The sequence below is a fragment of the Triplophysa rosa genome, linkage group LG8 (genome assembly GCF_024868665.1).
Source record: "Triplophysa rosa linkage group LG8, Trosa_1v2, whole genome shotgun sequence".
Classification (NCBI taxonomy): domain Eukaryota; kingdom Metazoa; phylum Chordata; class Actinopteri; order Cypriniformes; family Nemacheilidae; genus Triplophysa; species Triplophysa rosa.
The window spans coordinates 13,573,397-13,596,238 of record NC_079897.1 but is presented as its reverse complement, the minus strand read 5'-3'; the positions used below and the strand labels follow the sequence as shown (position 1 = coordinate 13,596,238).

General features: G+C 42.9%; 2 protein-coding genes across 10 annotated transcripts in view; one reads left to right on the top strand and one right to left on the bottom strand.

Annotated features, from left to right (window-relative positions):
* Nucleotides 1-15,918, bottom strand: part of cobl (cordon-bleu WH2 repeat protein) — a 131,500-nt gene extending 115,582 nt beyond the window's left edge. For all 9 annotated transcript variants that reach the window (XM_057339495.1, XM_057339497.1, XM_057339503.1 and 6 more), the window contains exons 1-2: nt 15,808-15,918; nt 15,361-15,495 (exon numbers count right to left, since the gene is read on the bottom strand). In XM_057339495.1, the coding sequence (XP_057195478.1) occupies nt 15,361-15,395 (35 nt within the window). In that variant the 5' untranslated portion in view covers nt 15,396-15,495; nt 15,808-15,918. The remainder of the gene's footprint in view (nt 1-15,360; nt 15,496-15,807) is intronic.
* A 1,412-nt stretch (nt 15,919-17,330) lies between these two features.
* LOC130558186 (C-C chemokine receptor type 5-like) lies at nt 17,331-19,485 on the top strand. Its single transcript, XM_057340469.1, has 2 exons — nt 17,331-17,384; nt 17,787-19,485. The coding sequence occupies exons 1-2, from the start codon at nt 17,363-17,365 to the stop codon at nt 18,824-18,826; spliced, it is 1,062 nt and encodes a 353-aa protein (XP_057196452.1). The 5' UTR covers nt 17,331-17,362; the 3' UTR covers nt 18,827-19,485.
* The last annotated feature ends 3,357 nt before the right edge of the window (nt 19,486-22,842 follow it).

Here is a 22,842-nt window from a genome sequence, read left to right as displayed (position 1 = left end):
GATTGTGATGGAAAAGATTATTCGCCGGCTAACGGAGCTCACCGCTCGACAGATGCAGTTCTCTGAGCAGCTCTCCCAAAGACAGGACGCAACGGAGCAAATGATAGCGGCGACCGCGGCAGCGCGAATCCCATTACCGGACGCACGGTCGACAGCCCACTTCCATCTCACCAAGCTCAGCGATCAGGATGACGTAGAGGCCTACCTTCACATCTTTGAGGTCATCGCCACCCGGGAAGCCTGGGACAAGTCGGAATGGGCCCGGATACTGGCGCCTTTTCTTACCGGCGAAGCCCAACGGGCGTACTACTCCCTCCAAGCTCCGGCCAGTGAGGACTATGAGTCGCTCAAGAGAGAAATCCTTGCTCGAGTTGGATTGTCCCCAGTGACCGCGGCACAACAGTTCCAGGAGTGGATGTACAACGAGGCTTTGCCTATCCGAGCCCAAGTAGCCCAGTTGACACGCTTGACCCACCTCTGGCTGCTAACCGGGGAGCCTACAGCCTCCCAAGTCGCTGAGAAGGTGATGCTCGACCGTCTCCTGCGAGCGCTGCCCCGGCGCCTCCGGGGACCTGTGAGTATGCGCAACCCTTCCTCCCTCAGAGAACTTGTCGAGTCGGTCGAGTTGGCTGAGGCGTCAATTGCTCGCGATGCTCAAGAGAGAGCGATGACACAGCCCCGGAGGGTGAACCGGCCATGGCGGCCACCGGAGGGCACCTCTCAGCCAGTAGGCAGATCAGCTGTTTCCTCTCTCCAGGACGAGCCAATGCCTATGGAACCCGCGCCTGCAGCACCCCGGGCTTGGCTCGCCGGCTGTGGCGTACATCGGAGGATTCCCTCCGGAGCCCCAGAAAGGAGGATCAGGTTAGACGGCCAAGCGGTCACAGCAGTGTTGGATTCGGGGAGTTCGGTGACACTGGTGCAATCTTCAGTCATCCGACCCCGACATCGAGGGAAGATCATGATCCCCATCACCTGTGTCCATGGAGACACCCGCAGCGTACCGGCCAGGCGAGTCACCATCTCCGCTGGACCAGGAGCCTGGCCACTGGATGTGGGGATCGTGGAGGACCTCTCCGTACCAGTATTACTCGGGAGAGACTGGCCGGGTTTTGACCAGCTGCTGACACCCTCGAGAGAACCGGCTGAGAGAGGAAACGGCCGCCGACGACGGAGACCGGCGCGGCCAAGGAACCCCCGACCCGTCATGCTGGCCACAGATAGCGAGAGAGAGGGTGAGTGCCTATCGTCTTCCTCTAATCTTTTCAACGATCTATTCCAACAGATAACCACCGGAGGATCATTCGGAAGAGAACAGAGAGAGGACGAGCGGTTAAAGAACTGTTGGCGCCAAGTGCGGATCGTAGAGGAGGACGTCCGCCAGCCAGCCCCACACCCCACCCCTCACTTCGTCGTCAAGAACGGTCTGCTTTATTGCGCTGCCCAGAGGCGGGGGGAGGAAAAACTGCTACTGGTAGTCCCAAAGCGAAAGACAACCACCATTTTGGAACTGGCCCACACCCACCCAATGGCAGGACACCTGGGAGCCGCCAATACTGCCCAGCGGATTCGGGACCGTTTTCACTGGCCAGGACTCGAAGCCGAAGTGAAGCGATACTGCCAGAGCTGTCCCACCTGCCAGCGGACGTCCCCAAACCGGCCTCCCCCTAGCCCTCTCATTCATTACCCCTTCCCATCATAGAGGTGCCCTTCAACCGCATTGGGATGGATCTGGTAGGACCGTTGCCGAAGTCTGCCCGGGGCCACGAACACATCTTGGTCATCGTAGATTACGCCACGAGGTATCCTGAGGCACTACCCCTGCGGAAGGCCACTTCGAAGAACATCGCTAAGGAACTCTTTCTCCTGTTCAGCCGAGTGGGAATCCCCTCAGAGATCCTGACTGACCAGGGGACACCGTTTATGTCCCGGCTGATGACCGACCTCTGTCACCTCCTCAAGGTGAAGCAACTCAAGACATCGGTCTACCATCCCCAAACCGATGGACTGGTCGAAAGATTTAATCAAACTTTAAAGAGGATGCTTCGACGTGTGGTGACAGAGGATGGGCGTGACTGGGACTTAATGCTGCCGTACGTGCTCTTTGGCGTCCGAGAGGTTCCCCAGGCCTCCACCGGATTCACGCCATTTGAACTTCTTTTCGGCAGACAACCCAGGGGTCTGTTAGATGTGGCTCGAGAGGCCTGGGAACAACAGCCGGCTCCCCATCGAAGCGTCATCGAGCACGTGCGGGAGATGAGGGACAGGATCGATCGAGTGATGCCCCTGGTACGGGAACATCTGGCCGAAGCCCAGCGCGCCCAAAGACGGCTGTATGACCGGCCCGCCCAACCTCGGGAGTTTCACCCAGGAGACCGGGTGTTGATCCTCACGCCAACAGCCACCTCCAAATTCCTGGCAGCCTGGAAAGGACCATGTACCATCATTGAGAAGGTAGGGCCGGTCAACTACCGGGTCCGCCAGCCGGGACGACGCCGGGAGGAACAGCTGTATCATGCCAACCTGCTAAAAAAATGGATCGCCCCACCGGAGCAAATGGCTGCCTTCGCCGACAAGGAACCTCCAGTGGTCCAGATGGGAGAACAGCTGTCCCCCGTGCAGAGGACGGAGCTGGATTCCCTGGTCAGTCAGTTCCGTCTTTTGCGATAAGCCCGGGAAGACCAGGATCATATACCACGAAATCCGTATGCCCCCAGGCGTCGTGGTCCGGCAACACCCCTACCGGGTCCCGGAAACTCGTCGACTGGCTATAGAGGACGAGATCGCCAGGATGAGGAAACTACAGGTCATAGAACCCTCCCGCAGCCCATGGTCCAGCCCCATCGTCATGGTTCCTAAGCCGGACGGCACTCTCCGCTTCTGCAATGACTTCCGGAAGCTGAACGAGGTGTCCAGCTTCGACGGGTACCCCATGCCCCGAGTGGATGAGCTCTTGGATAGACTGGGAAGGGCCCGCTTCATATCCACGCTGGACTTGACAAAAGGATACTGGCAGGTCCCCCTGAGCCCGGAATCCCAAGAAAAGACTGCCTTCAGCACACCGTCGGGCCATTGGCAATACCTGGTGCTGCCGTTCGGGCTCCATGGGGCGCCTGCCACGTTCCAAAGGATGATGGACATCCTCCTGCGGCCACATCAGGAATACGCAGCGGCCTATATCGATGATTTAGTCATCCACTCGGAGAGCTGGGGAGAACATCTTGATAGATTGCGGAGAGTGCTCAGGGACCTTAGGAAAGCAGGACTAACGGCAAACCCAAAAAAGTGCCAGCTGGGTCTCGCCGAGGCACAGTACCTGGGATTCCGGATTGGCAGAGGTCTTATACACCCCCAGAGCAAGAAGGTGGATGCCATCCGGAATGCGCCAAAACCCGCCAACAAAACCCAGGTACGTGCCTTCTTGGGGCTGGCGGGCTACTACAGGTGTTTCATTCCGAATTTCTCTTCTCTAGCCAGTCCCCTGACCGACCTGACCAAAAAGGGGCAGCCCGAAAAGATGAAGTGGACCCCAGAGACAGAGACCGCCTTCCAGAGGCTGAAGCAAGCACTATCGTCCTCCCCGGTGCTGCACGCCCCAGACTTCGGCTGCCCCTTCATCCTCCAGACGGATGCTTCCGACACCGGCCTCGGTGCAGTTCTCTCCCAGGTCCAGGAGGGAGAGGAGCACCCGGTCGTATTCATCAGCCGGAAGCTCACCCCTGCCGAGTCCCGATATGCCACGGTGGAAAAGGAGGCCCTGGCCATAAAGTGGGCAGTCCTGGAGCTCCGCTACTACCTGCTAGAACGGAGTTTTTCCCTGGTCACCGATCACGCCCCCCTACAATGCATGTCCAAAGCGAAGGAGACCAACGCACGAGTGACCAGGTGGTTCCTAGCGCTCCAGGACTTCCACTTTAAGGTAGTTCATCGGGCCGGGACCGCCCACGGCAATGCCGACGGTCTGTCGAGGATGTGGTCAGGTTGGACATCCCGGTCAGGGACATCCCCCCCTCCTCCCCGACTTACGACCCGTTCGTCGGACAGGACCCCCCACCGTACCCGGACGACGCTTTGGGGGGGGAGTGTGGCGAGTCCCCCATTGCACAATCAGCGTCGCCATGGAAACGCCGGCCATCAGAGACACACACCTGCCGGTCGTCAGCACCTGTTCCCAATTCACGAAGAGGCATAAAAGCCAGGGAACAGGAGAAGAGGGTGAGATACAACTCCACATGAATCGACTGCTAACATTGTGTGTTTTCTCCCGTCGTAGAGACCGACGGCTGACGACCGGACACATTCCACGAGCACCCCGGGAACTCACGAACACAAGGGACGGAACACGGAAGCACCACATTCTTGGACACACATTTCACGTTTGTTGCACTGTCTACTAATAAATCACCCTCTGGGGCTTTTGTGAATCTTGTCTGTGTCCGTATCGTTGCTTCCCTCGCCACATACCTTAGAATAAGCAATTTATATCTACATACAGAGTGGCCCTACATACATTGAATTCGCCGCCATGTTTTGTACAGCAGCCCTAAATGGACAAACAACTCTACAACGCGCGTTTCCTCTTCCTTTCCTCTGCGTTATCATGGTGAAACGGATCCGTGATCTGTACGGATCGTGCTCTCCGGTGCGGAACGCATGTGACCCGTGGATTAACTGAAAGTTTATCCATCATTGAGTAAAACGCACTATCGCTCGCTCTCTCCAGTATCTGGACGAGTACACTATTAAAGCGGTTCCAGATAAACAATGATGCTCAAAACTGCTCCGTCACACAGCTAATATTACAACAACATATCTTGGTATGTTAGTATGTTACTCACGTACTGATCCGAATCAAAGCAACCTCCTCGAGGGTGATTCTTAGACGTTCTTTCTCTCCAACGTCTGTCTCTGCTGGAAAGTATCTCCATAGATATCTGTGAGTATATCTGCTAAAAGCCTTAGTACCGCGGGTCTTAACGCGCCTCTGCTGGAAAGTCTTTATAATATTAACACAGGTCCTTGCTCCTAGGGATGGGCGATATTATATCGTTTGCGATATACCGGTAGAAATTCCCCACACGATAGGAATTAGTCTTCCCGCAATATAAATGATCAATTCTAGTTGATGACGTATTTCTTTGTGAGACCCATTCACAGCTCATACGTGAAGTGAAAACGGGTATAGCGGAGGGCGGACGTGAAGCTGAGAAAGAGTTTGCACTAAAAGCTCTAAATCTCGTTTAGGTTGGCACTGTAGATGCATCCGAGTTAATGTTTAGTTTCACTTTCGTTTGATTAAATTTGTTTGTTAAGTATTCGTTGATAGTCATAATACGTTACACCACAATGTTTAGTTTGGCTAAAAGTATTTATTTAAACATTCGTTAGATGTTATGCGTGCATGCACAAATTGTTTAATATGATTTCTTGCCTGTTATATACAGGATGAACGGAGTGTCCCGTGCGCAGCTCGCGCACACATATGCTTTCATAGCGACACAGCGTGCACAGCACTGCTGCCTGTTTATGCGAGTTTGTATTATTAATTTTTAAATTATTTTAAATAAGTTTATGAGCGCATGAAAGCGTGGATTATTTAATTAGATTTCTTTAATCTGCATTTTTCTGTTCTCTTTCTGTAGTGCGAGTCATAGACAGATTCAGTGTATGTTGCTGAGAGAAGAGAAGGTTCACACAGTTCAAGAGAGAGTGATTGACAGCGTGATGCGATCGTTTCTACCCAACAATAGGCTATATACAGTTTAGGTATGACATGAATCTGCCTACAGAAAGGAGGTTGCTCAGCTGGCTGCCTGGTGTAGTCAAAACAACCTAGAGCTGAATGCATTCAAGACAGTGGAGATGATAGTGGATTTCAGAAGGAACCCTCCATCACTTCCTCCCCTCACCATCCTGGACAGCACTGTGGATACTGTGGAGTCATTCAGGTTCCTGGGCTCCACCATCTCTCAGGACCTGAAGTGGGAGTCCCACATAGACTCCATTGTAAAGAAGGCCCAGCAGAGGTTATACTTCCTCCGTCAATTGAGGAAGTTCAACCTACCACAGGAGCTACTGACCCAGTTCTACTCAGTGGTCATCGAATCTGTTCTGTGCACTTCAATTACTGTTTGGTATGGCTCGGCCACCAAATCAGACCTACGAAGACTACAACGGACAGTTCGTAGTGCTGAGAAAATTATTGGTGCTCCTCTGCCCACACTTCAGGACCTGTACGATTCCAGAGTGAAAAACAGGGCAAGAAAAATCATCATTGACTCCACACACCCAGCACACAAACTCTTTGATCTGCTGCCCTCTGGCCGGCGCTTTAGAGCACCAAACACCAGGACTTCCAGACACAGAAGCAGCTTCTTCCCCCAGGCAATCTCCCTCCTAAACAGATAACTGCTCCTTAAGAGCAATATTCCACTTCCACTACTCCTATAGTGTGCACTATAGTGCCTTATTATATCTACATCTTATGTATACATGCATATAACACTACCTCTACTTACTAAATTATCCATTTGCACAAGTGTACATACAATATGTTTATTCTACTATATACTACCCTGTACAATGTCTCTTATATGTTATTATCCCCCATTTTCTGTAAAATAGTCTTTATTTTATATATGCACAATTTAGAATCTTTTAGACTGTAAATCGTATTATATTGTATTGTCATTGTGTTGAATGTCTGTACTAGAAGCTTCCAACACCAAAGAAAATTCCTTGTGTGTGCAAGCACACTTGGCAATAAAGCTCTTCTCTGCTGTGTTAATTGAGTTTTAGTTAATTAAATTTTTCTTTACTACAACCTTTTGAAGTCGAATGTCACTATTATATTTTATATTTACAAAAATACTTTAGGTATATTTTAGGAGCCTGTTTAATTTGGGGTAAGTTTTACTTTTTGATTAATGTTTGTGTTTCTGAGGCTCTAGACTACATGCAGCTACTATCACTTCAGCGGTGGATGGTGTTATAGATACATCGTCATTTGTATCGTTATCGCAACAAATACCAGAAATTATCGCGATAGAGTTTTAGGGCCATTTCGCCCATCCCTACTTGCTCCTGCCTGACTTTTATCCTTCTTTTTAAACTTAAAATCCACAAAACTTTTATTTTATGTAATACATAAGACATCGCTCTTTCTACAGTCTTTCTAATGCCCGCAAAATCTCTTCCCTGCGTCAACATGAGAACGACATATTTTTGTACTGTGGTGCCACCGTTGTGTTTGGACTGAGCGAATCGTGGCAAATCTATAATACAACGCTAGTGGCCGCTGTTAATCAAGAACTGCGCCTTTAAATATATAAGTGAATATAAACAACAACAGCTTTATTGGGCATTCAGCTGTAATAAAGTACAGTAAGTTCAGAGAGTAAACGCAAGTACAGCATGATGACATCACAAACATGCTAATTAGCACGTAACCCCATCTTGCATCATAGTGATGAGTAATAATAGATTATGACAGATTTTTTACGAGCCTGTCCGTCAAAATGACAAACAATAAAAAAAAGTCTAGCGCAACCTCTGTACGAATGCTGTATTGCAAGAAACAATTTGTCTGAATTTCTATATTTTTTATTCAGTATGCATCATACTTATCTGTCTGCGCAGCTTGCATGGTATAGAGAGGTATAAAGAGTCAGTGCAACCTGCGGTGTACAAAGACGCGCCTCACTTTGTAACTTTTTTATTGAATATATCATTTTTATTGAATGTTTTTTCTGAATAACAATACAACCAAGCCCCACTTTATAACTGTGAAGCTCACGCTGTATAGATGGCAAGCCTGAATTTATAAAAAATATGCATCTCTGCACAGCTCGTGCCAGATGCGCCTTACTTAATAATGCCGCAGCCCAACCCTAGTGTGGAGTAGGGGTGTAACGATGCTGGGTTCACGATACGATACACGTCTCGATATTTTAAACAAAATTTAAAAAATGAAACATTTATTTTCAAAATATTAACAATTTCAGTCATTTTTTTGTTGCATATACAACTTACAAGAATTTTAACTGAAATCAGAATTAAGATCAGTGTCAATTTTGACAGCAAATCTTTATTTAGTTTTAGTCATAGTCTTTTGACTAAAATGGAATTTAGTTTGTCATATTTTAGTCATCCCCATCATTTTAGTTTTAGTCGACGAAATCTACATTATATTTAGTCTAGTAAAATCTATCTGTCGACCATGAACGACATGTACAGTAGCAGTTCATTCAGTCTCATTTTGACTCAATTGACTCGTTCGTTTAGTGGGGCATACTAACGAGTCAAAAGGGCATATTCATTCAGTACATTCAACCAATGAAACGCTCTGACAGAGCTCTCACTCAAACGCTATTGGCTCGTGTCTCTTTGAAGCTGCACTGTCTTTGCTTGAGACAGTAATGAATGAGAAATATCTTAGACATATTACATTATCTGTATTACATTTCTTCAATCATGCAAATCACATACTTGGTTTGATTTTTAGCATGCCATTCAATCAAGTACAGTACAACTCACTTCATCACTTCTCTGATCTGCACAGCGCTGGTTTCTTTTGGCTTTATGTTGCATATCACGTTATGCAGCAGCTCACGTTAGCGGATAAACTAACATTGGCATTTAAAAATGTTTGTGCTGCCTTTGTAATGAGTTTCGGGGTGACTCGCCAGCAGTGATGCTTCAAGTTTGCTGTGTTTTACCGGCGATTGTGAAGTAAAATAAGATGCTTTGTAAACCACGCGGGGACACAGATTGTGTCTTGTGCTTCCCCTTCTCCCAGAGACTTCTCTCTACCGCATTATGTGAGATAAGCACACGTGACGCGCTGGCGCAGAGCTGGTAGCGTCTTGACCGCTCAACGAATAGAATTGAACATCATTATTGTAAAATATCCCCATCTCACTACGATGCGCATCATAACATTTTTGCATCGCGAAATATCGTACTACGAAGTAGGGCTGAAACGATTCCTCGAGTAACTCGAGTTATTCGAATACAAAAAATCATCGAGGCAATTTTTGTTGCCTCGAAGCCTCGTTTAATCCATTTAACTACAGTACACACGGAGCGCTGCGTTTCCCCACGGACCGTTATTACTGACGCACAGCCCGCTAAAATCTATTCATGTTACAGGGCTCTCAAGTCTCATGCATTCACCGTGAGACACACGCGTTTTAGTATGTTCACACGCTCACACGTGTTTCTCATGCTGATAAATAACTGATAGCTTATAGGGCTGTGACGGTTGCCGTAACAACCGCACCACCGCGATGGTAAAGTGCCATGACGGTGGTGAACTGCCACCGGCGGTAGTGCACGTCACTCTGACAAATATAGGTGTAATAAATATGAGAGTTGCGATAACGATTGCTAGTTGTAGCCTTTCAGTTGTGGGTGGTTTTATTTAAAAGATTTTAAATTAACAGAAATTATTGGCATACGTGTCCGTTGGTGCGTTCGAGCGCAGGCCTGCACGGCAAAACCCAGGTTATTCTGCGGCTTCTGCAATGGATCTTGTTGTGAAATGAACAGATACGTAAAATCAAAACTGGCTATGACCCGCTTGCTTAGTGTCGGAGCGCGCGCAGGTTTTGCCGCGGTTGCGGAGAGACATCTCTTCATTTGCGCTCCTGTGCACATCTTCTGAACGCGCATTTAGTGCAGCTGTACACATTTTAATCTGGACAATGTCAACAAGTAAGTTTCACATCAACGAGTCGGAAAAAGTAAAGTTTTTATGGCAATCTGAATAGGAAAGCCAATGTAGGTTTAAACAGTTTGTTTCAAATGGAATTGTTAAGGACTGTAAGGGTTAATACGCCACTGACTGAAGTTACTGCAACAAGAGCTTTTTTATTTAGTATTTAGCTTTCTTATATCATTTAAGTTTTCATTATTTACTGATGTTTATTTAAATGTTTTATATGCTGTAGTGTGCCGTTTCACTGATGGATTTGCGCGTTAAACATTGACGGATGTTTCATCCTCATTTATTTCAGATATCATATTTCAATTATTTAACAATTTCAAGTATTTAAATAAGGTCTATATTTCTCTTCCACTCGTCATGTGGTTGCTACACGCAAATATAATAATATAAATATTATTTATATAAATAATATATATTTCTCAACCACCGCACCATCTATTACCACCGCAGTGGTAAAAAACTGCCACCGTCACAGCCCTAATAGCTTATTGAAACGGTGAACTGATATTTTACTTAGTTTTAGTCTATTTTACGAGTGAAACTTGTTTTCCGGCTGCATTGAGTCCATCAAACTAGATGCGGACTAGTGGACACCGAATCCTGTTATTTACACATGTCATCTGTCTGGTCTGCGTGTCTGAGTGAACGAACTGCACAGTTTAACGTGCTACACGCGTGATGCTCATGAATTTGTCTGCGTCTGCGCTGAATGAGGACATGAACTTCACCTCCAGAGTTGCGCTGAGAGTTTATTTCACAAACATGTTAATGTTTGAGTGAAGAACCAAACAGACATACTAAAAAATAAGTGTCTTCTGACAACCTGCCAAAATAAAAGTCATAGGCTATTGTTTGAAATTATTATTTCCATTTTTATCCATGTTTCTTATTTATATATTTGTATTATATTGCATTTTGAATTTAATATGGCAATGGAATGTACTAAATGGGTTTAGTTTTCACAGATATTAATGTATGCTATTTCAGCAATAAAAACTAATTGTTCTAAAAAGGAAACAAATTAGTTGTTTTACTCATTTTAAGAGACCTGTCTTATTTTCTCTTGTATAATTAGTATTGCTTTTTAATAAAGAAAAAGTACTTATTATCCGAATACCCGATTAATCGATGGAAAAATCAGTAGAATACTCGATTAGTAAAAGAATCGATAGCTGCAGCCCTACTACGAAGTATCGTTACACCCCTAGTGTGGAGTGTACCTTTTCACGTACAAAGTCTGTTTTGATGCTAAGCTATACAAAGCTATACATCTCACTTATGCATGTAATGCACAGCATTACAAACCAGATACATAAAATTACATATCGTCGCTGTCGGGCGGAAACCTCCTATGTCCAAATTTGGTCAATTTCATATTTTTTCACAAATTGATGCTATTGGTCAGTCCTCATGTGGGTCTGTTATTTTTACAAATTATTAACCAATCTAAAGTGTTGAAAATAGCTTGAGAGCAAATCTCTTAACTCCATTGGACACTTCAACTGTCTGAGAAGACTCGTAACTCCACCTCTTCTTCACTCCGCGGGAGCCTCTCGGCATTACGTCTCCTGATTGAAAGTTTTTTAGACAATAACGAGTGAAAATAGTTAGGTTAGATACATTTGAGTAGGTCTGTTTTGTTAAAAATCGATAGCTGTAATGCTTCGGTGCAGAAGGAAGCCCGTGAGCCACGAAGGTAAGTTTGCGAGCAGATTCGGCTAATTTCCGCCTATTAGACAGCCTAGTCAGCTCATCGTTTTTTGTATTACATCACTTATAGTTCTTAAACCTTTAAAATAGAGTTTAGGAAGATGCATGTAACCACAGTCGTTAGCTTTGGTTAACTATTGAAGCCTTTTCTCTTGTCAAGAGGCTCAACGCGACCGCCGACTTTATTTGCGTGCAGATTAATTTCCGCCTATATTAGACAGCCTGTTTAACGTTTTATTTTGGTATTGCATCACTCATAGCTCTAACGTTTAAAATAGAGTTTAGGAAGATATATGTAACCACAATCATTAGCTTTCATTAGCTTTTAAAGCCTCGTCTCTTGTCAAAAGGCTCAACGCCACCGCAGACTTTGATGAACACTGCTGGCAGCAGCGACGTCTGTGTCCGTACCATTCTTATCAATGAGTGATCTCGTATCTCCCTGCTCCCAAGTCATAAACCTTGTATCTCCGATTAAACATGGTTTTGGGGAAATGTTGTGTTAATGTTGGTACACAACAGTATATGATAGCAATATAAGGTATAATACCAACTTTAACGATACAATGTTTAATAACTAAAAAATAGGCAGTTTTTTTAATTTCCTGAAAAATAATGGTTTTGGAGATACGAGGATTCCGCCTGACAGCGACGATATAATACTGCATACGTTATTATAATTAAGCTCTATTTCTACAGAGATTGTTTACAATAATCAGGGCTCTAGACTGCAGCTAAATAGTCAGAAGCTTGTATTTTTGAAGAGTTAAGTGCTTTCATGACTAAATGCGGTCAGGATTGGGCTAACTGCAAAGGCATCACCAGCGACGGAGCAGCCAACATGACTGGCAAAAATAGCAGAGTTGTCAGAAAAATTAAGGATGCAGCAGGACAGAACATTGTTTGTAATCATTGTTTCATTCATCGCGAAGCTTTAGCATCAAAAGGAATCCCACCGGAACTTGAAGTAGTGATGAAAGACATAGTCAAAGTTGTGAACTTTATTAATGGCAGTGCTCCTAATAGCCGACTTTTCGAGGCTGAATTGGGAGCCGAGCACAAACATTTACTCTTTTAATACAGATGTGAGATGGTTGTCAAAGGGAAGGGTGGTCAGCTGAGTGTACGAGTTGAGGGATGAAATACATGCTTTTCTTACTGAGAAACTGTCACCTCTCGCAAACTCATTCCGCAATGAGAAATGGCTTTTAACACTGTCTTATCATGCCGACCTATTTTCTGTTCTAAACAAACTGAATCTAAAACTGCAATGACGTGAGGACAACATTTTCAGACACTGCGAACAAATTCAGGCTTTCCAGAAATCACTCGAACTCTGGCAGCTGCGACTCAAAACTGCAAGCTACTATATGTTTCCGACAATAATGAGACACATTGAAGAAAATGATGTTTGCAAGAAATCGGTCGCAAATCTAACACGTCTCATTCAGTCACATCTGGATGCACTGATGGAGAGTTTCTGTCACTACTTTCCCAAGTAGAATTAAAAAGACAAGGAGTGGGTGAAAAATCCCTTTGATTATGAAACTCCGAATCAATTGCTAAACTGAATTTAACCTCTGAAGAAGAATCAGAAATGCTTCAGTTTACTTGTGACAGCACATTGAAAACTTGTCACAAAACAGTAAAATTGTCTTTGTTCTGGATCAGCCTTTCCACAGAGTATCCCATGCTGAACAACACAAGCATTTTATTGCTACTACCCCTCACAACCACCTATATGTGTGAAACTGGATTTTCAGTTTTGACCAAAATGAAGACGAGACAGCAAAACAATCTGGATGCTTCTCTGGACATGTGTGTTGCCCTTTCGTCCTGCGTACCTGCTTGGGAACAGATTATGCAGAATAAGCAGGTCCACCCTTCTCATTAAGTAAGTTGTATAAACATACAGACACGCGCACACACACATACTTATTATCTACCCCAGTCTCGCTCCACAATATATATATATATATATATATATATATACAGAAATGGTCGCACACGTAATTTTATATTATATATAGACAGAGAGAGGTGGGTCGCCTAATTTTTCTTTCTTTTTTTAAGAGTCGCTCTTTAAAAAAGTTTGAAAACCACTGGTCTAGAAACCTGAATAATTACTATTATCCACATATATATATTATCATACCCGTTACAACAAGATTTACACTTTGTTTTGTGCAGACAGAAGCATGCAACGGAACTATTTATTGTTATGCAGATTACTGCCGATCATCTTTGTGTGCAACGGAGAACCCTTCTCGACCTTGTTTTTCAAATTATAATGTTTTGCAGCACTCTGTACAATGTATTTTCTTGTATTATGCGTATTAGTGGAAAACACTTAATTATAATGTGCGATCCAGCAGGAGTTGAGGGTAAAAAAACAATTAGTTGCTAATTAGGAGTAAAACACCCACATGTGAAAGTCAAATGCCTGCGATTCGGTGCGAGAAGGTTAAGAGCTCCACCTATACACCTATATTAAGAGAAAAACAAATTCAAGGACACTATGACACTAACCTTTGTGTGGTCTTTAAAATAAATTCTGTTATTGTGGTACGGCAAACACTTTGAAACCTCCAATATACTAAAAAACAATCCACTACTTAAGCTTAGAAATGCCAACTGTGATACGTGACTTGTTAACTAGAGTTTAGTAAATGTGTCTGCACATCTGGTGAAAGCCTTACATATTTCTAGAATAACATATCTGAAAGAGCCGTCGATATGTTTGACCTTTAGTCATACAAGTAAAGTATATGACTAAGAAAACTGCTGTATATAAGACACCTCTGGTGTTTTGTAACCAGTTACTCACAGATTCAAGCCAACCTGCACCCAAATCTGAGCAAAACAGCGAGTTTCACAGAACACAGATTGATCTTTCCATTAAAAATCAAGTTATAAAGTAAACCTCACCTGTATATCACAACGTCAAAACCCTAAAGTATATCTCATGCTGAATATTTTTAACATGAACATTACTACAGCAATGAAATGATAGTGGTGGGAATGCTCAACAACTGTTCAGCCTTAAATAACCACAATCATCTTCTGCTTTTGCTATGTAATGGGGTCTGATTACATAAAGGGAAAGGGGGGCGGTGGGCGAGATCCACAAAGCAGACTGTTGTGCTAAACAGGCGTCAGACAGTGGCCACCGACCAACATTTAAATGATGAGATGAGACACTTTCCCATCAACAACACAAGTTTCTGGGGTAAAAAGGCAGAAAAGTGTTGAACTCAAACTCACGATGAGGCTTCAATTCAATGATAAGTGCATAGAGTCAAAATTGTTTTTGATGTAGAAAAGCCAAGCAAACATGTGGCTAAAAAAAGGAATAACAAGCAATTGAGTCAAAAGCGCAGAGCACAAAAGGTGTGAGAGGTACAACATAAAAGCATCACTGGTCAATGAATGAGCTGTTGTTTGTTTTTTATTTCCTGGTTACTCTCTCCTCTCACTTTGCTGCTAGAACAAAGCTTCTCTCCCAACCGGCCCATCTTTTGTTTAGATGTTTTGTTGACCTGAAATGGCATTTGCTAGAGCATTGCTTTTAACTGCAACAGCCATAATACTAAAATGTAGGCAAATCTGAATCTAGGCTGCAGATTTACAGCCAATTTGCATCAACCTGCCTCACAAATGTGGAATATTAAGCCTCTAATTTCCACTTAGTTTAACTTCTTGTTCTTTCCAGTAGTGAAATAACAAGAAAGTGTGGCTGAAAAGTATGCACACAAGGTTGACACTGGAAGACCATGTCAAAATGCAGATCTAAAATAGCCATGTGTAACAAGTTAATGCACTATAAACTAACTAATCTGTGTCCACATGTGTGCACAAGTGTACGTGTAATATCACGTTATTTACATGCATGCAGGGAGTTCAGTAGAGGTGTGTAGACTCACCCTCCAGTTCTGACTGAAGCGTCTCCGAAACTCATGTCAGCAACTAAAGCCGCTTTACTTCAACACTGCCTTCGTTCGTCCAGCCGGGGACATTGAGATATAAACTCAAAGACCATTAATTTACATATATGTCACCTTTAAAATACAATATAAAAAAGAAATTAGCAAACGAGACCTTTTATTATTCTTCAATGTCAAACACAGTCAACCTGCAGCAAGGTGCCACGGTCATGTATTCAGAAAGAATTAACGTTACCTCAGACTAGTGTTTAATGTACGTGCTGTTCATAGTCAAACATAGAAACACCTAAACTGGTCAAACCAAAGGCCACTAACACGAACATAGAAACGCAACAGTTACGTTATTAATAAAAAAGTTGCCAAGTCCAAGTAAAAGGAATATTACCGCTGTAACATTGTCATATTATCAAATAATGAAACCCTTACCGATTCAGCTGCGCGTGTGTATCGGTTTTACAACGGTAGAGGTGTTTTGCATGTGAATTCTGTGCTAATCCCGTCGAGCACCTTCTTCTCCGCGTCTGCTCGAGCCCGCGCTTAAAGAGCCGGGAATTCCGTGCGCGAGAGCGCGCCTGGCCTGAAAGGACTGGCAGCGGGAAGCACGTGCCCGTTAAAGTAAACAGCAATACTGTCAATAAACAGTTCCTAATATTAAAATATCTTTAAAAGAACAATCATTTTACTTATTTAAGAGCACGATTCGTATCATATCGCTTTGATAAGATGCTGCTTAAACATGTTATCAGTAAGCCTGCAAATAAAATGCATTTCCTTAATATTCAAACTGTTTTCTCCCAGCATCCATAGCGTTTTTAATCTGTCTTTTTATTCTGATTGGCTACTCGTCCTTTATGTGCCCCACCGTTTGCGATTTAAAAAAAACTTGTAAAACTGTTCATTATGTTTATATTTTGATTTTATATATTTTAAAAGTAACATTTGAAAGACACATTTGCAAAGACTACTGTTTTCATGTAAATTAGACTACTGTTTTGTAATGTAAATATACTCTTAATTTAGTCTTGCAAATTGCATCCAGTCAGGGCACCAAAGTTATTAAAAATGCACAACTACTAAGTAAATCAAAGCTATACCAAAACTAACTGCTGTAAGCAGTTACAACCCAGTCACAAGCAAACCTTGTCGGCATATAATAACGGAACCCCTGGGACTTCTTTTTTCTGCCACTTTTCAAGAATTAATGAAGGCTACAGGTAAATAATATTTATAGGAAGATTCCTCTGCACTGCTATTATAACCCTGAAGAGGGCGCTTTTTGACTGATTTTATCTTAGGTGCACCTGCTTAGTCATGCAACTCACACTAAAGGTAGATAAAGAGACATTGAAAATGAGCAAAGTGTGTCATTTTACAGAAAGTTATAAACCGATTTAAATGGCAATGCGTTATTGTTAAAATAATGTTCAACAAAAGTTAATGTTTAATGAATTCATATTGTCATTGCAAAATTGTGTACGGAATGTTTTGTCTTTGATTCTGAAAAGCCTCTGCTTTGAATTTCTTTTTTTCAATGTGTGTCCTGTGTAAATACCAGAAGCACATTCCATAAGTATCGTATTATGTATCGTGGTAAAGCAGCTGTGTGAACATTTGCAATACCATTTTCAAGTCTATTCACATCTCACAGTGAGCTACATTCCACAGTTTTTTTTAGGTTTATTGAATTTGTTTCATTTAGGTGATTGTTTGTTTGTCAGAAAACTACAATTATTTACAGTACAAGTAAATGGATGGCTCTTGGATATCCATGTATGCTCTTGCATATTCTAAACACAAATATACTATTTGCTAGTATATCTGGGATATTTAACAATTATTAGTGGCAGTTCATAATGTTCTTTTCATTAAGATAAAGTCCCGCCTCTGGGAGGTTCAGGAAATAGCACCTCCTGTGTTCTGCAGCTTTTTCACAGAGAAGCTCATACAAATTTCACAGATTCAGCAGTCATTACCAAGAGACATGACACAGGACCCATCACTCGGTAAGTGACAATTTGATCCATTTTGGTTTAATGCCATTAGATTGCTTGTAAAGGTCTTCCTGATTCAGATCATTAAATGTTTATTTTGTCACATTAATAATGTTTCTAATTAATCATTTGTTAAAAAGATGCAAAATAAAGAACAAAGCATCGTTATTAATTGAGAAATTTGAACATTAAAATTAGTTTCCAAGAAGCATACATTAAACAAACAAACAAAATGTTAACTTTAAAACACACAGTCAGTCATGTCATGTCATGTCAGTCATGACCACTAGATGTCATGAAAACACAGACTAACATTGAGTCCTTTTCAAGTCCTTTTTGTGGTGTGGCTTGCCGATTTCCGAATGCCTTGCAAACAGCTCTATAATGTTCTACTGTAACTGTTTTCTGTTCCAGAATCATACAAAGATTACTACAGCCAAAGCGACGATGATAATACCGGACAACCATGCAACAATGGCCACACAAAGGCCTTCAGTGAAGTCTTTCTTCCGACCCTGTACAGCATCGTCTTCATCATTGGCTTCATCGGGAACAGTCTGGTAGTGTGGGTGCTTTTCAGATGCCGTCGCAAATCCAACATGACAGACGTGTGCCTTTTTAACCTTGCCCTGTCTGACCTGCTCTTTCTTGTGTCACTCCCCTTTTGGGCCCATGCTGCCATGGCCGAGTGGATCTTTGGTAAATTCTTGTGTCATACCGTGACGGGCCTTTACATGCTGGGTCTTTATGGCAGTATCTTCTTCATGGTCCTTATGACGTTGGATCGCTATGTCATCATCGTCCACCCCTACAGCATCTTCTCCAGAAACCGGTCTGCCAAAATGGGTGTGGTTTTGGCCTCGTGCGTGTGGATGCTCAGCCTGTTCGCAGCTCTCCCTAATATTATATTTGCCCATGTGCATAACGAGACAAATCATTCGCAATATTGCAGTTCACACTTTCCAGTAGACTGGAATTCATTCACTTACCTTGAACTAAACTTGCTGAGCCTGGTTCTCCCTCTGATTATTATGGGCTATTGTTACGCACGCGTCATCCCCACTCTGATAAGCATCAAATCACAAAAGCGACACAAAATCGTTCGACTCATTCTGGCTGTGGTGGCTGTGTATTTCCTATTCTGGACACCATACAACGTTGCCATATTCCTTCAGTTCCTGCACCAGAACAGCTACCTGGACAGTTGTGAGTGGTCTACTGGTTTAAGCCTGGCCATGCAATGGGTGGAGACTATTGCCTTCAGCCACTGTTGCCTCAATCCCATCATCTACGGCTTTGTTGGAGAGAAGTTCAGAAGAACGGTCATAAAGGTGGTGAAAGAGCAGTTTCCTATGTGCTTCAGACAATGCGCTACTTTCTCGCAACAGCTTTCTGAACGCAGAGGCTCAGTCTTCTCAAGATCTACTGAATATTCCAGCACGCATATCATGTAGTGCACTTCTGATGCATTTCGAAATTATACACTTCATTCTTCCTGTGCAAATTCAAAAGGTTATTTTCATTTTGAGCAAGTCCTATTCCTTCGAACCCAAAGTTCCTCTTTTTTACTAAATGTATCATACTGTAAGTTTATCTACGAATAGGATTTGAAAAAAATTTTTTGCTTTGTTTTTGAGTGTTTTGTTAGCATTATGGATGCGAAGGCTATAATATGTCTTGCTATCAGAGCTGGTGCTTAAATATGTGCAAAATTGTGCAAAATTGTAACTCTTTTTTGAGTAATTCTCACATTTGATATCTACAAATGCAGATCACAGCTTCTGAGATGAATGATCAACTGTATATTATCTACTGAATGTATTTTCGTAAAGGGTTTTAAAATATTTTGTTCTTAAGCCATTTTTTTACATTAAGCCATTAAAAGTTTTGCTCGTAGCTTTTTCGTGTAGTACTGCTTGTTAAAATGTAATATTATTATATTATATTATAATATATTATATAGTATTATATTATATTATATTACATACATAGTATTATATTATATTATATTCGTTTACTTTGCATGCACTGTAAGCCACTTTGCATAAAAGCACCTGTTAAATGCATGCAAAATGTATAAATGTCATGTTTACATTCCAGTATTCAATAAATGGCTGAAATATATGCATGTAGAATATATCAATGGAATATGTAAATGTAGTATTCCTGGAAATTTTAAAGGAAGTGTAATGTAGCAGCCTGTGTCTGTGTGGCCTCGTGTGGTTGGTGTATTTGTTTGTGTGTGTGAGGGGGGGTGTGTTTCCCCTTACAGAGAGGAAACAATCTGAAGCATAGCAGTTAACCACATGTGCAGGTGTGCGTAAGTCTTTGTCTAGTGTTAGCACGTGAAACCAGTCTCAGGAATGACACAGTACATTTATGCCAGTTTAGTTTTGTAATGCTCGATAGCACAGCAAACGTTTAAAGGGGATATGAAACAATGTTTCATGCATTCTGACTTCTTTACAATGTTAAATGTGCTGTTTTCTCATGCTTGACATGGTCAACTTGTCAAAAAACGAGTTGGACGTATGACGTAATATTTTTGTGCTCGATACACTCCCCCAGCGTTCATATAGGTTTCGGAAAGTTTTTTTCGAACATGAAAATATGTTTCGTAACAACTTTTCTTAGTCCCTTATTGGACAATTCTCCTGGAAAAGCACATCCACGCGTCAACCAGCTAGAGCGAGATGAAAGAGCACGCCCACGTGTCAACCCGCCGGAGAGGTGAAACACCCACATGTCAACCAAGGATAGCGGGAGAAGGAGCATGCGCACATGTCACTTTCACTTGGGTGCAGGAGAGAGAGAGCAAGTTCAGCTGTGTTTGCTTGTTCACTGCATTTGGGTGATAAATGTTATGTAAACTGTGGATATAACGCTGGATTTGGAGATTGTTTGAAACTGATGGAGTGGTCCCAGCACTAAAAGATGCCGGAAATGAACCGCACGCAATAAGTGAAACTGAGTCATACAGTATGTCTGTGTTTTGTTGGGTGCTTTAGTTTCACCTATCCCCACCCCATCCCCCCCACACGCGTCGTATGTTTTCGGAAATAATCGTACATCTGTATCTGTCTTTTATAAATGTGATCAAACTAAAGACTACGGATTTTTAGAGGGTACGATTCTGTCAGTAAGATTAACATGAGATCTGCAGAAACTGTCTGAGTGACGGACACTTTAAAATAGCAACCATATTTGAATATAGGCCTAATTGAAGAAATAATGAAATGCAATTAGAGGGATCTTAACTTGATTTTACATAATGTAAATCGCTGTCATTATTTCTACGAGTGACAACAACATAAATATGTTCTGGCCAGCTGATTTGGAGGGGGCAACCCAATCTCCCATCAGATGATTCAGTGCTCTCATAAAACTTCTATACCACCCGAAAGAGCTCTCTTAGCATTGTGGTTGGGTAGCGCTGTTGTTTTTTGTCCTGGAGGGCCACATCTCTGCGGAGTTTAGCGCCAATCAGCTCCAACACACCTGTTTTCAGGTGCGTTCCAAATCGCACACTTATGCACTATTCTACGCCATTTCGTAGTATAAATAGTGTGAGTAGTTTGTTCACATTGAAAATTCTCAACAAAGAAGTGCACTTTAAGTGATGCACTCATCAACCGAAAATGTTAAGTGTGGATCACGCACTTCATGCACTTAACGGTCGCAGTTTCACTTACGTAGCGGAAGGGAGGCGGGGGCTATCAGACACTGCTCGAGCAAAGTTCTCCTGTGGAGTGATTACGCTTAAATTTGATGATGACCGAAGTCATGAAACAGATGGAAATTACATTAAATGTACAATATACGAATTTATTTGATTGACACACTTTGTGTTGTGCGTTTGGCGTCATTTGCCCTCATCTGGGAAACTGCATATACCAACTAACCGTTAAGTATTCCAACTGGGATGATACTCTTCCTAAATTCATACACTAGATGGCTAGAATATATCGTATGTCATTTGGGACACAACTTTGAAGTTTCTAGTAATCCCGAAGACCTTGATTAGAAGTTCCAGATGTGTTCGATTAGGGTTGGAACTAAACTCTGCAGAGCCCTCCAGGACCAGAAATCGCCTACTTCCTCACCATATAATGAGTATGAGTCATGAGTAGTATGTCCGAAACCTCAGTATGCACAAAACAGTAGGCAAGAAATACCCGGATGGTCTACTGCTTCCGCTGAGATTTGTGAGTGTGCATCGGATGGACACTTCTCTATCCCATGATGCAACGGGAGCTGAGCAATGGTCAAATTTCAAAATTTAATCAAATAAAAATAGCAGAGAACTTCAAAGCGGGTGTCCGTTTTTTAAATGTACATATAGATTAATGAATTTCTCGTGAATAAATATTGTATGTACCGACGCCAAGATACAGGTTGATGTTACTACGTCATAGGTCAAAGAGCAGATGGGTCACATGACAATAAAACATGGTGGATGCAGTACGTCCAAAATCTATTCATACTACCCCGACACATACTATATAGAACATACTGTTTTAACGGTCGATAGGTAGGTACTTCATTTAAATCAGTATGTAACAATCCCTGCTACAACATTTCTGAAGAAAAAAACCTATACCCACCTCAAACCCTAACTATAACATATACTACAAAAAAATTGCTCTTCAAACCTGGTCTTGGAGGTCCTCTACCCTGCAGAGTTTAGCTCCAACCCTGATCAAGCACACCTGAGCAAGCTAATCAAGATCTTTAGGATCACTAGGGCTTTGTCTCAATCAGCTCCTCCCGAGGTCGTGTATATCGTGTACACGAGTTCGGGCACTGGTAAGGACCCTGGCTCACTTCTCATTGGGACACTGTTCACTTGCTTTCCTGTGACGTCACTGCGTAAGCACGTTGTGATAATTCACAGCTGGTAGTTATCAGCAACAGGCAAAAGTTCTGTCGCGTTTTATAAAGTGTATTGAATTGGCTCATGTGATTTCAGTTAAAAGGCTTCAAAAATGGTCACGTGGTTTCCAGTGAGGGAACACAGGGAGCACCGATGCTCTCTGGTTTTGCGGTGCATTGTGGGAAATTTTTGTTAACAAATGTTTCCGTGCACTGGAAGGATTTTTTGAATGAGACAGCCCATAAAAGGGCGGACTCCCTGATCAGTGCCCTGATTACTGAACAAGGGAGCTGACTGACACACACCCTAGGACAGTGTCCGAAATTGCCCCCATACCCAATTGCTTTACATACTGTAAGTTCACTAATATAGTCCACTTGAAGCAGCGAATGAAATTATTTAGTGAATTTGGACAGCGCCAGAAGCGCTGTGGGCACCATTTTTCTGCTGAGATGAGGAAATGGCTGGCAGTCGTACAAAGAGTTGTACACTCATTATTGCAATGCATCATGGGATTGAATTATTGCACTCAATAATTTCCACTATGAATTCGGACACCACTAAAAATGGAAGTCTCATTAAATAGTGAACTATATT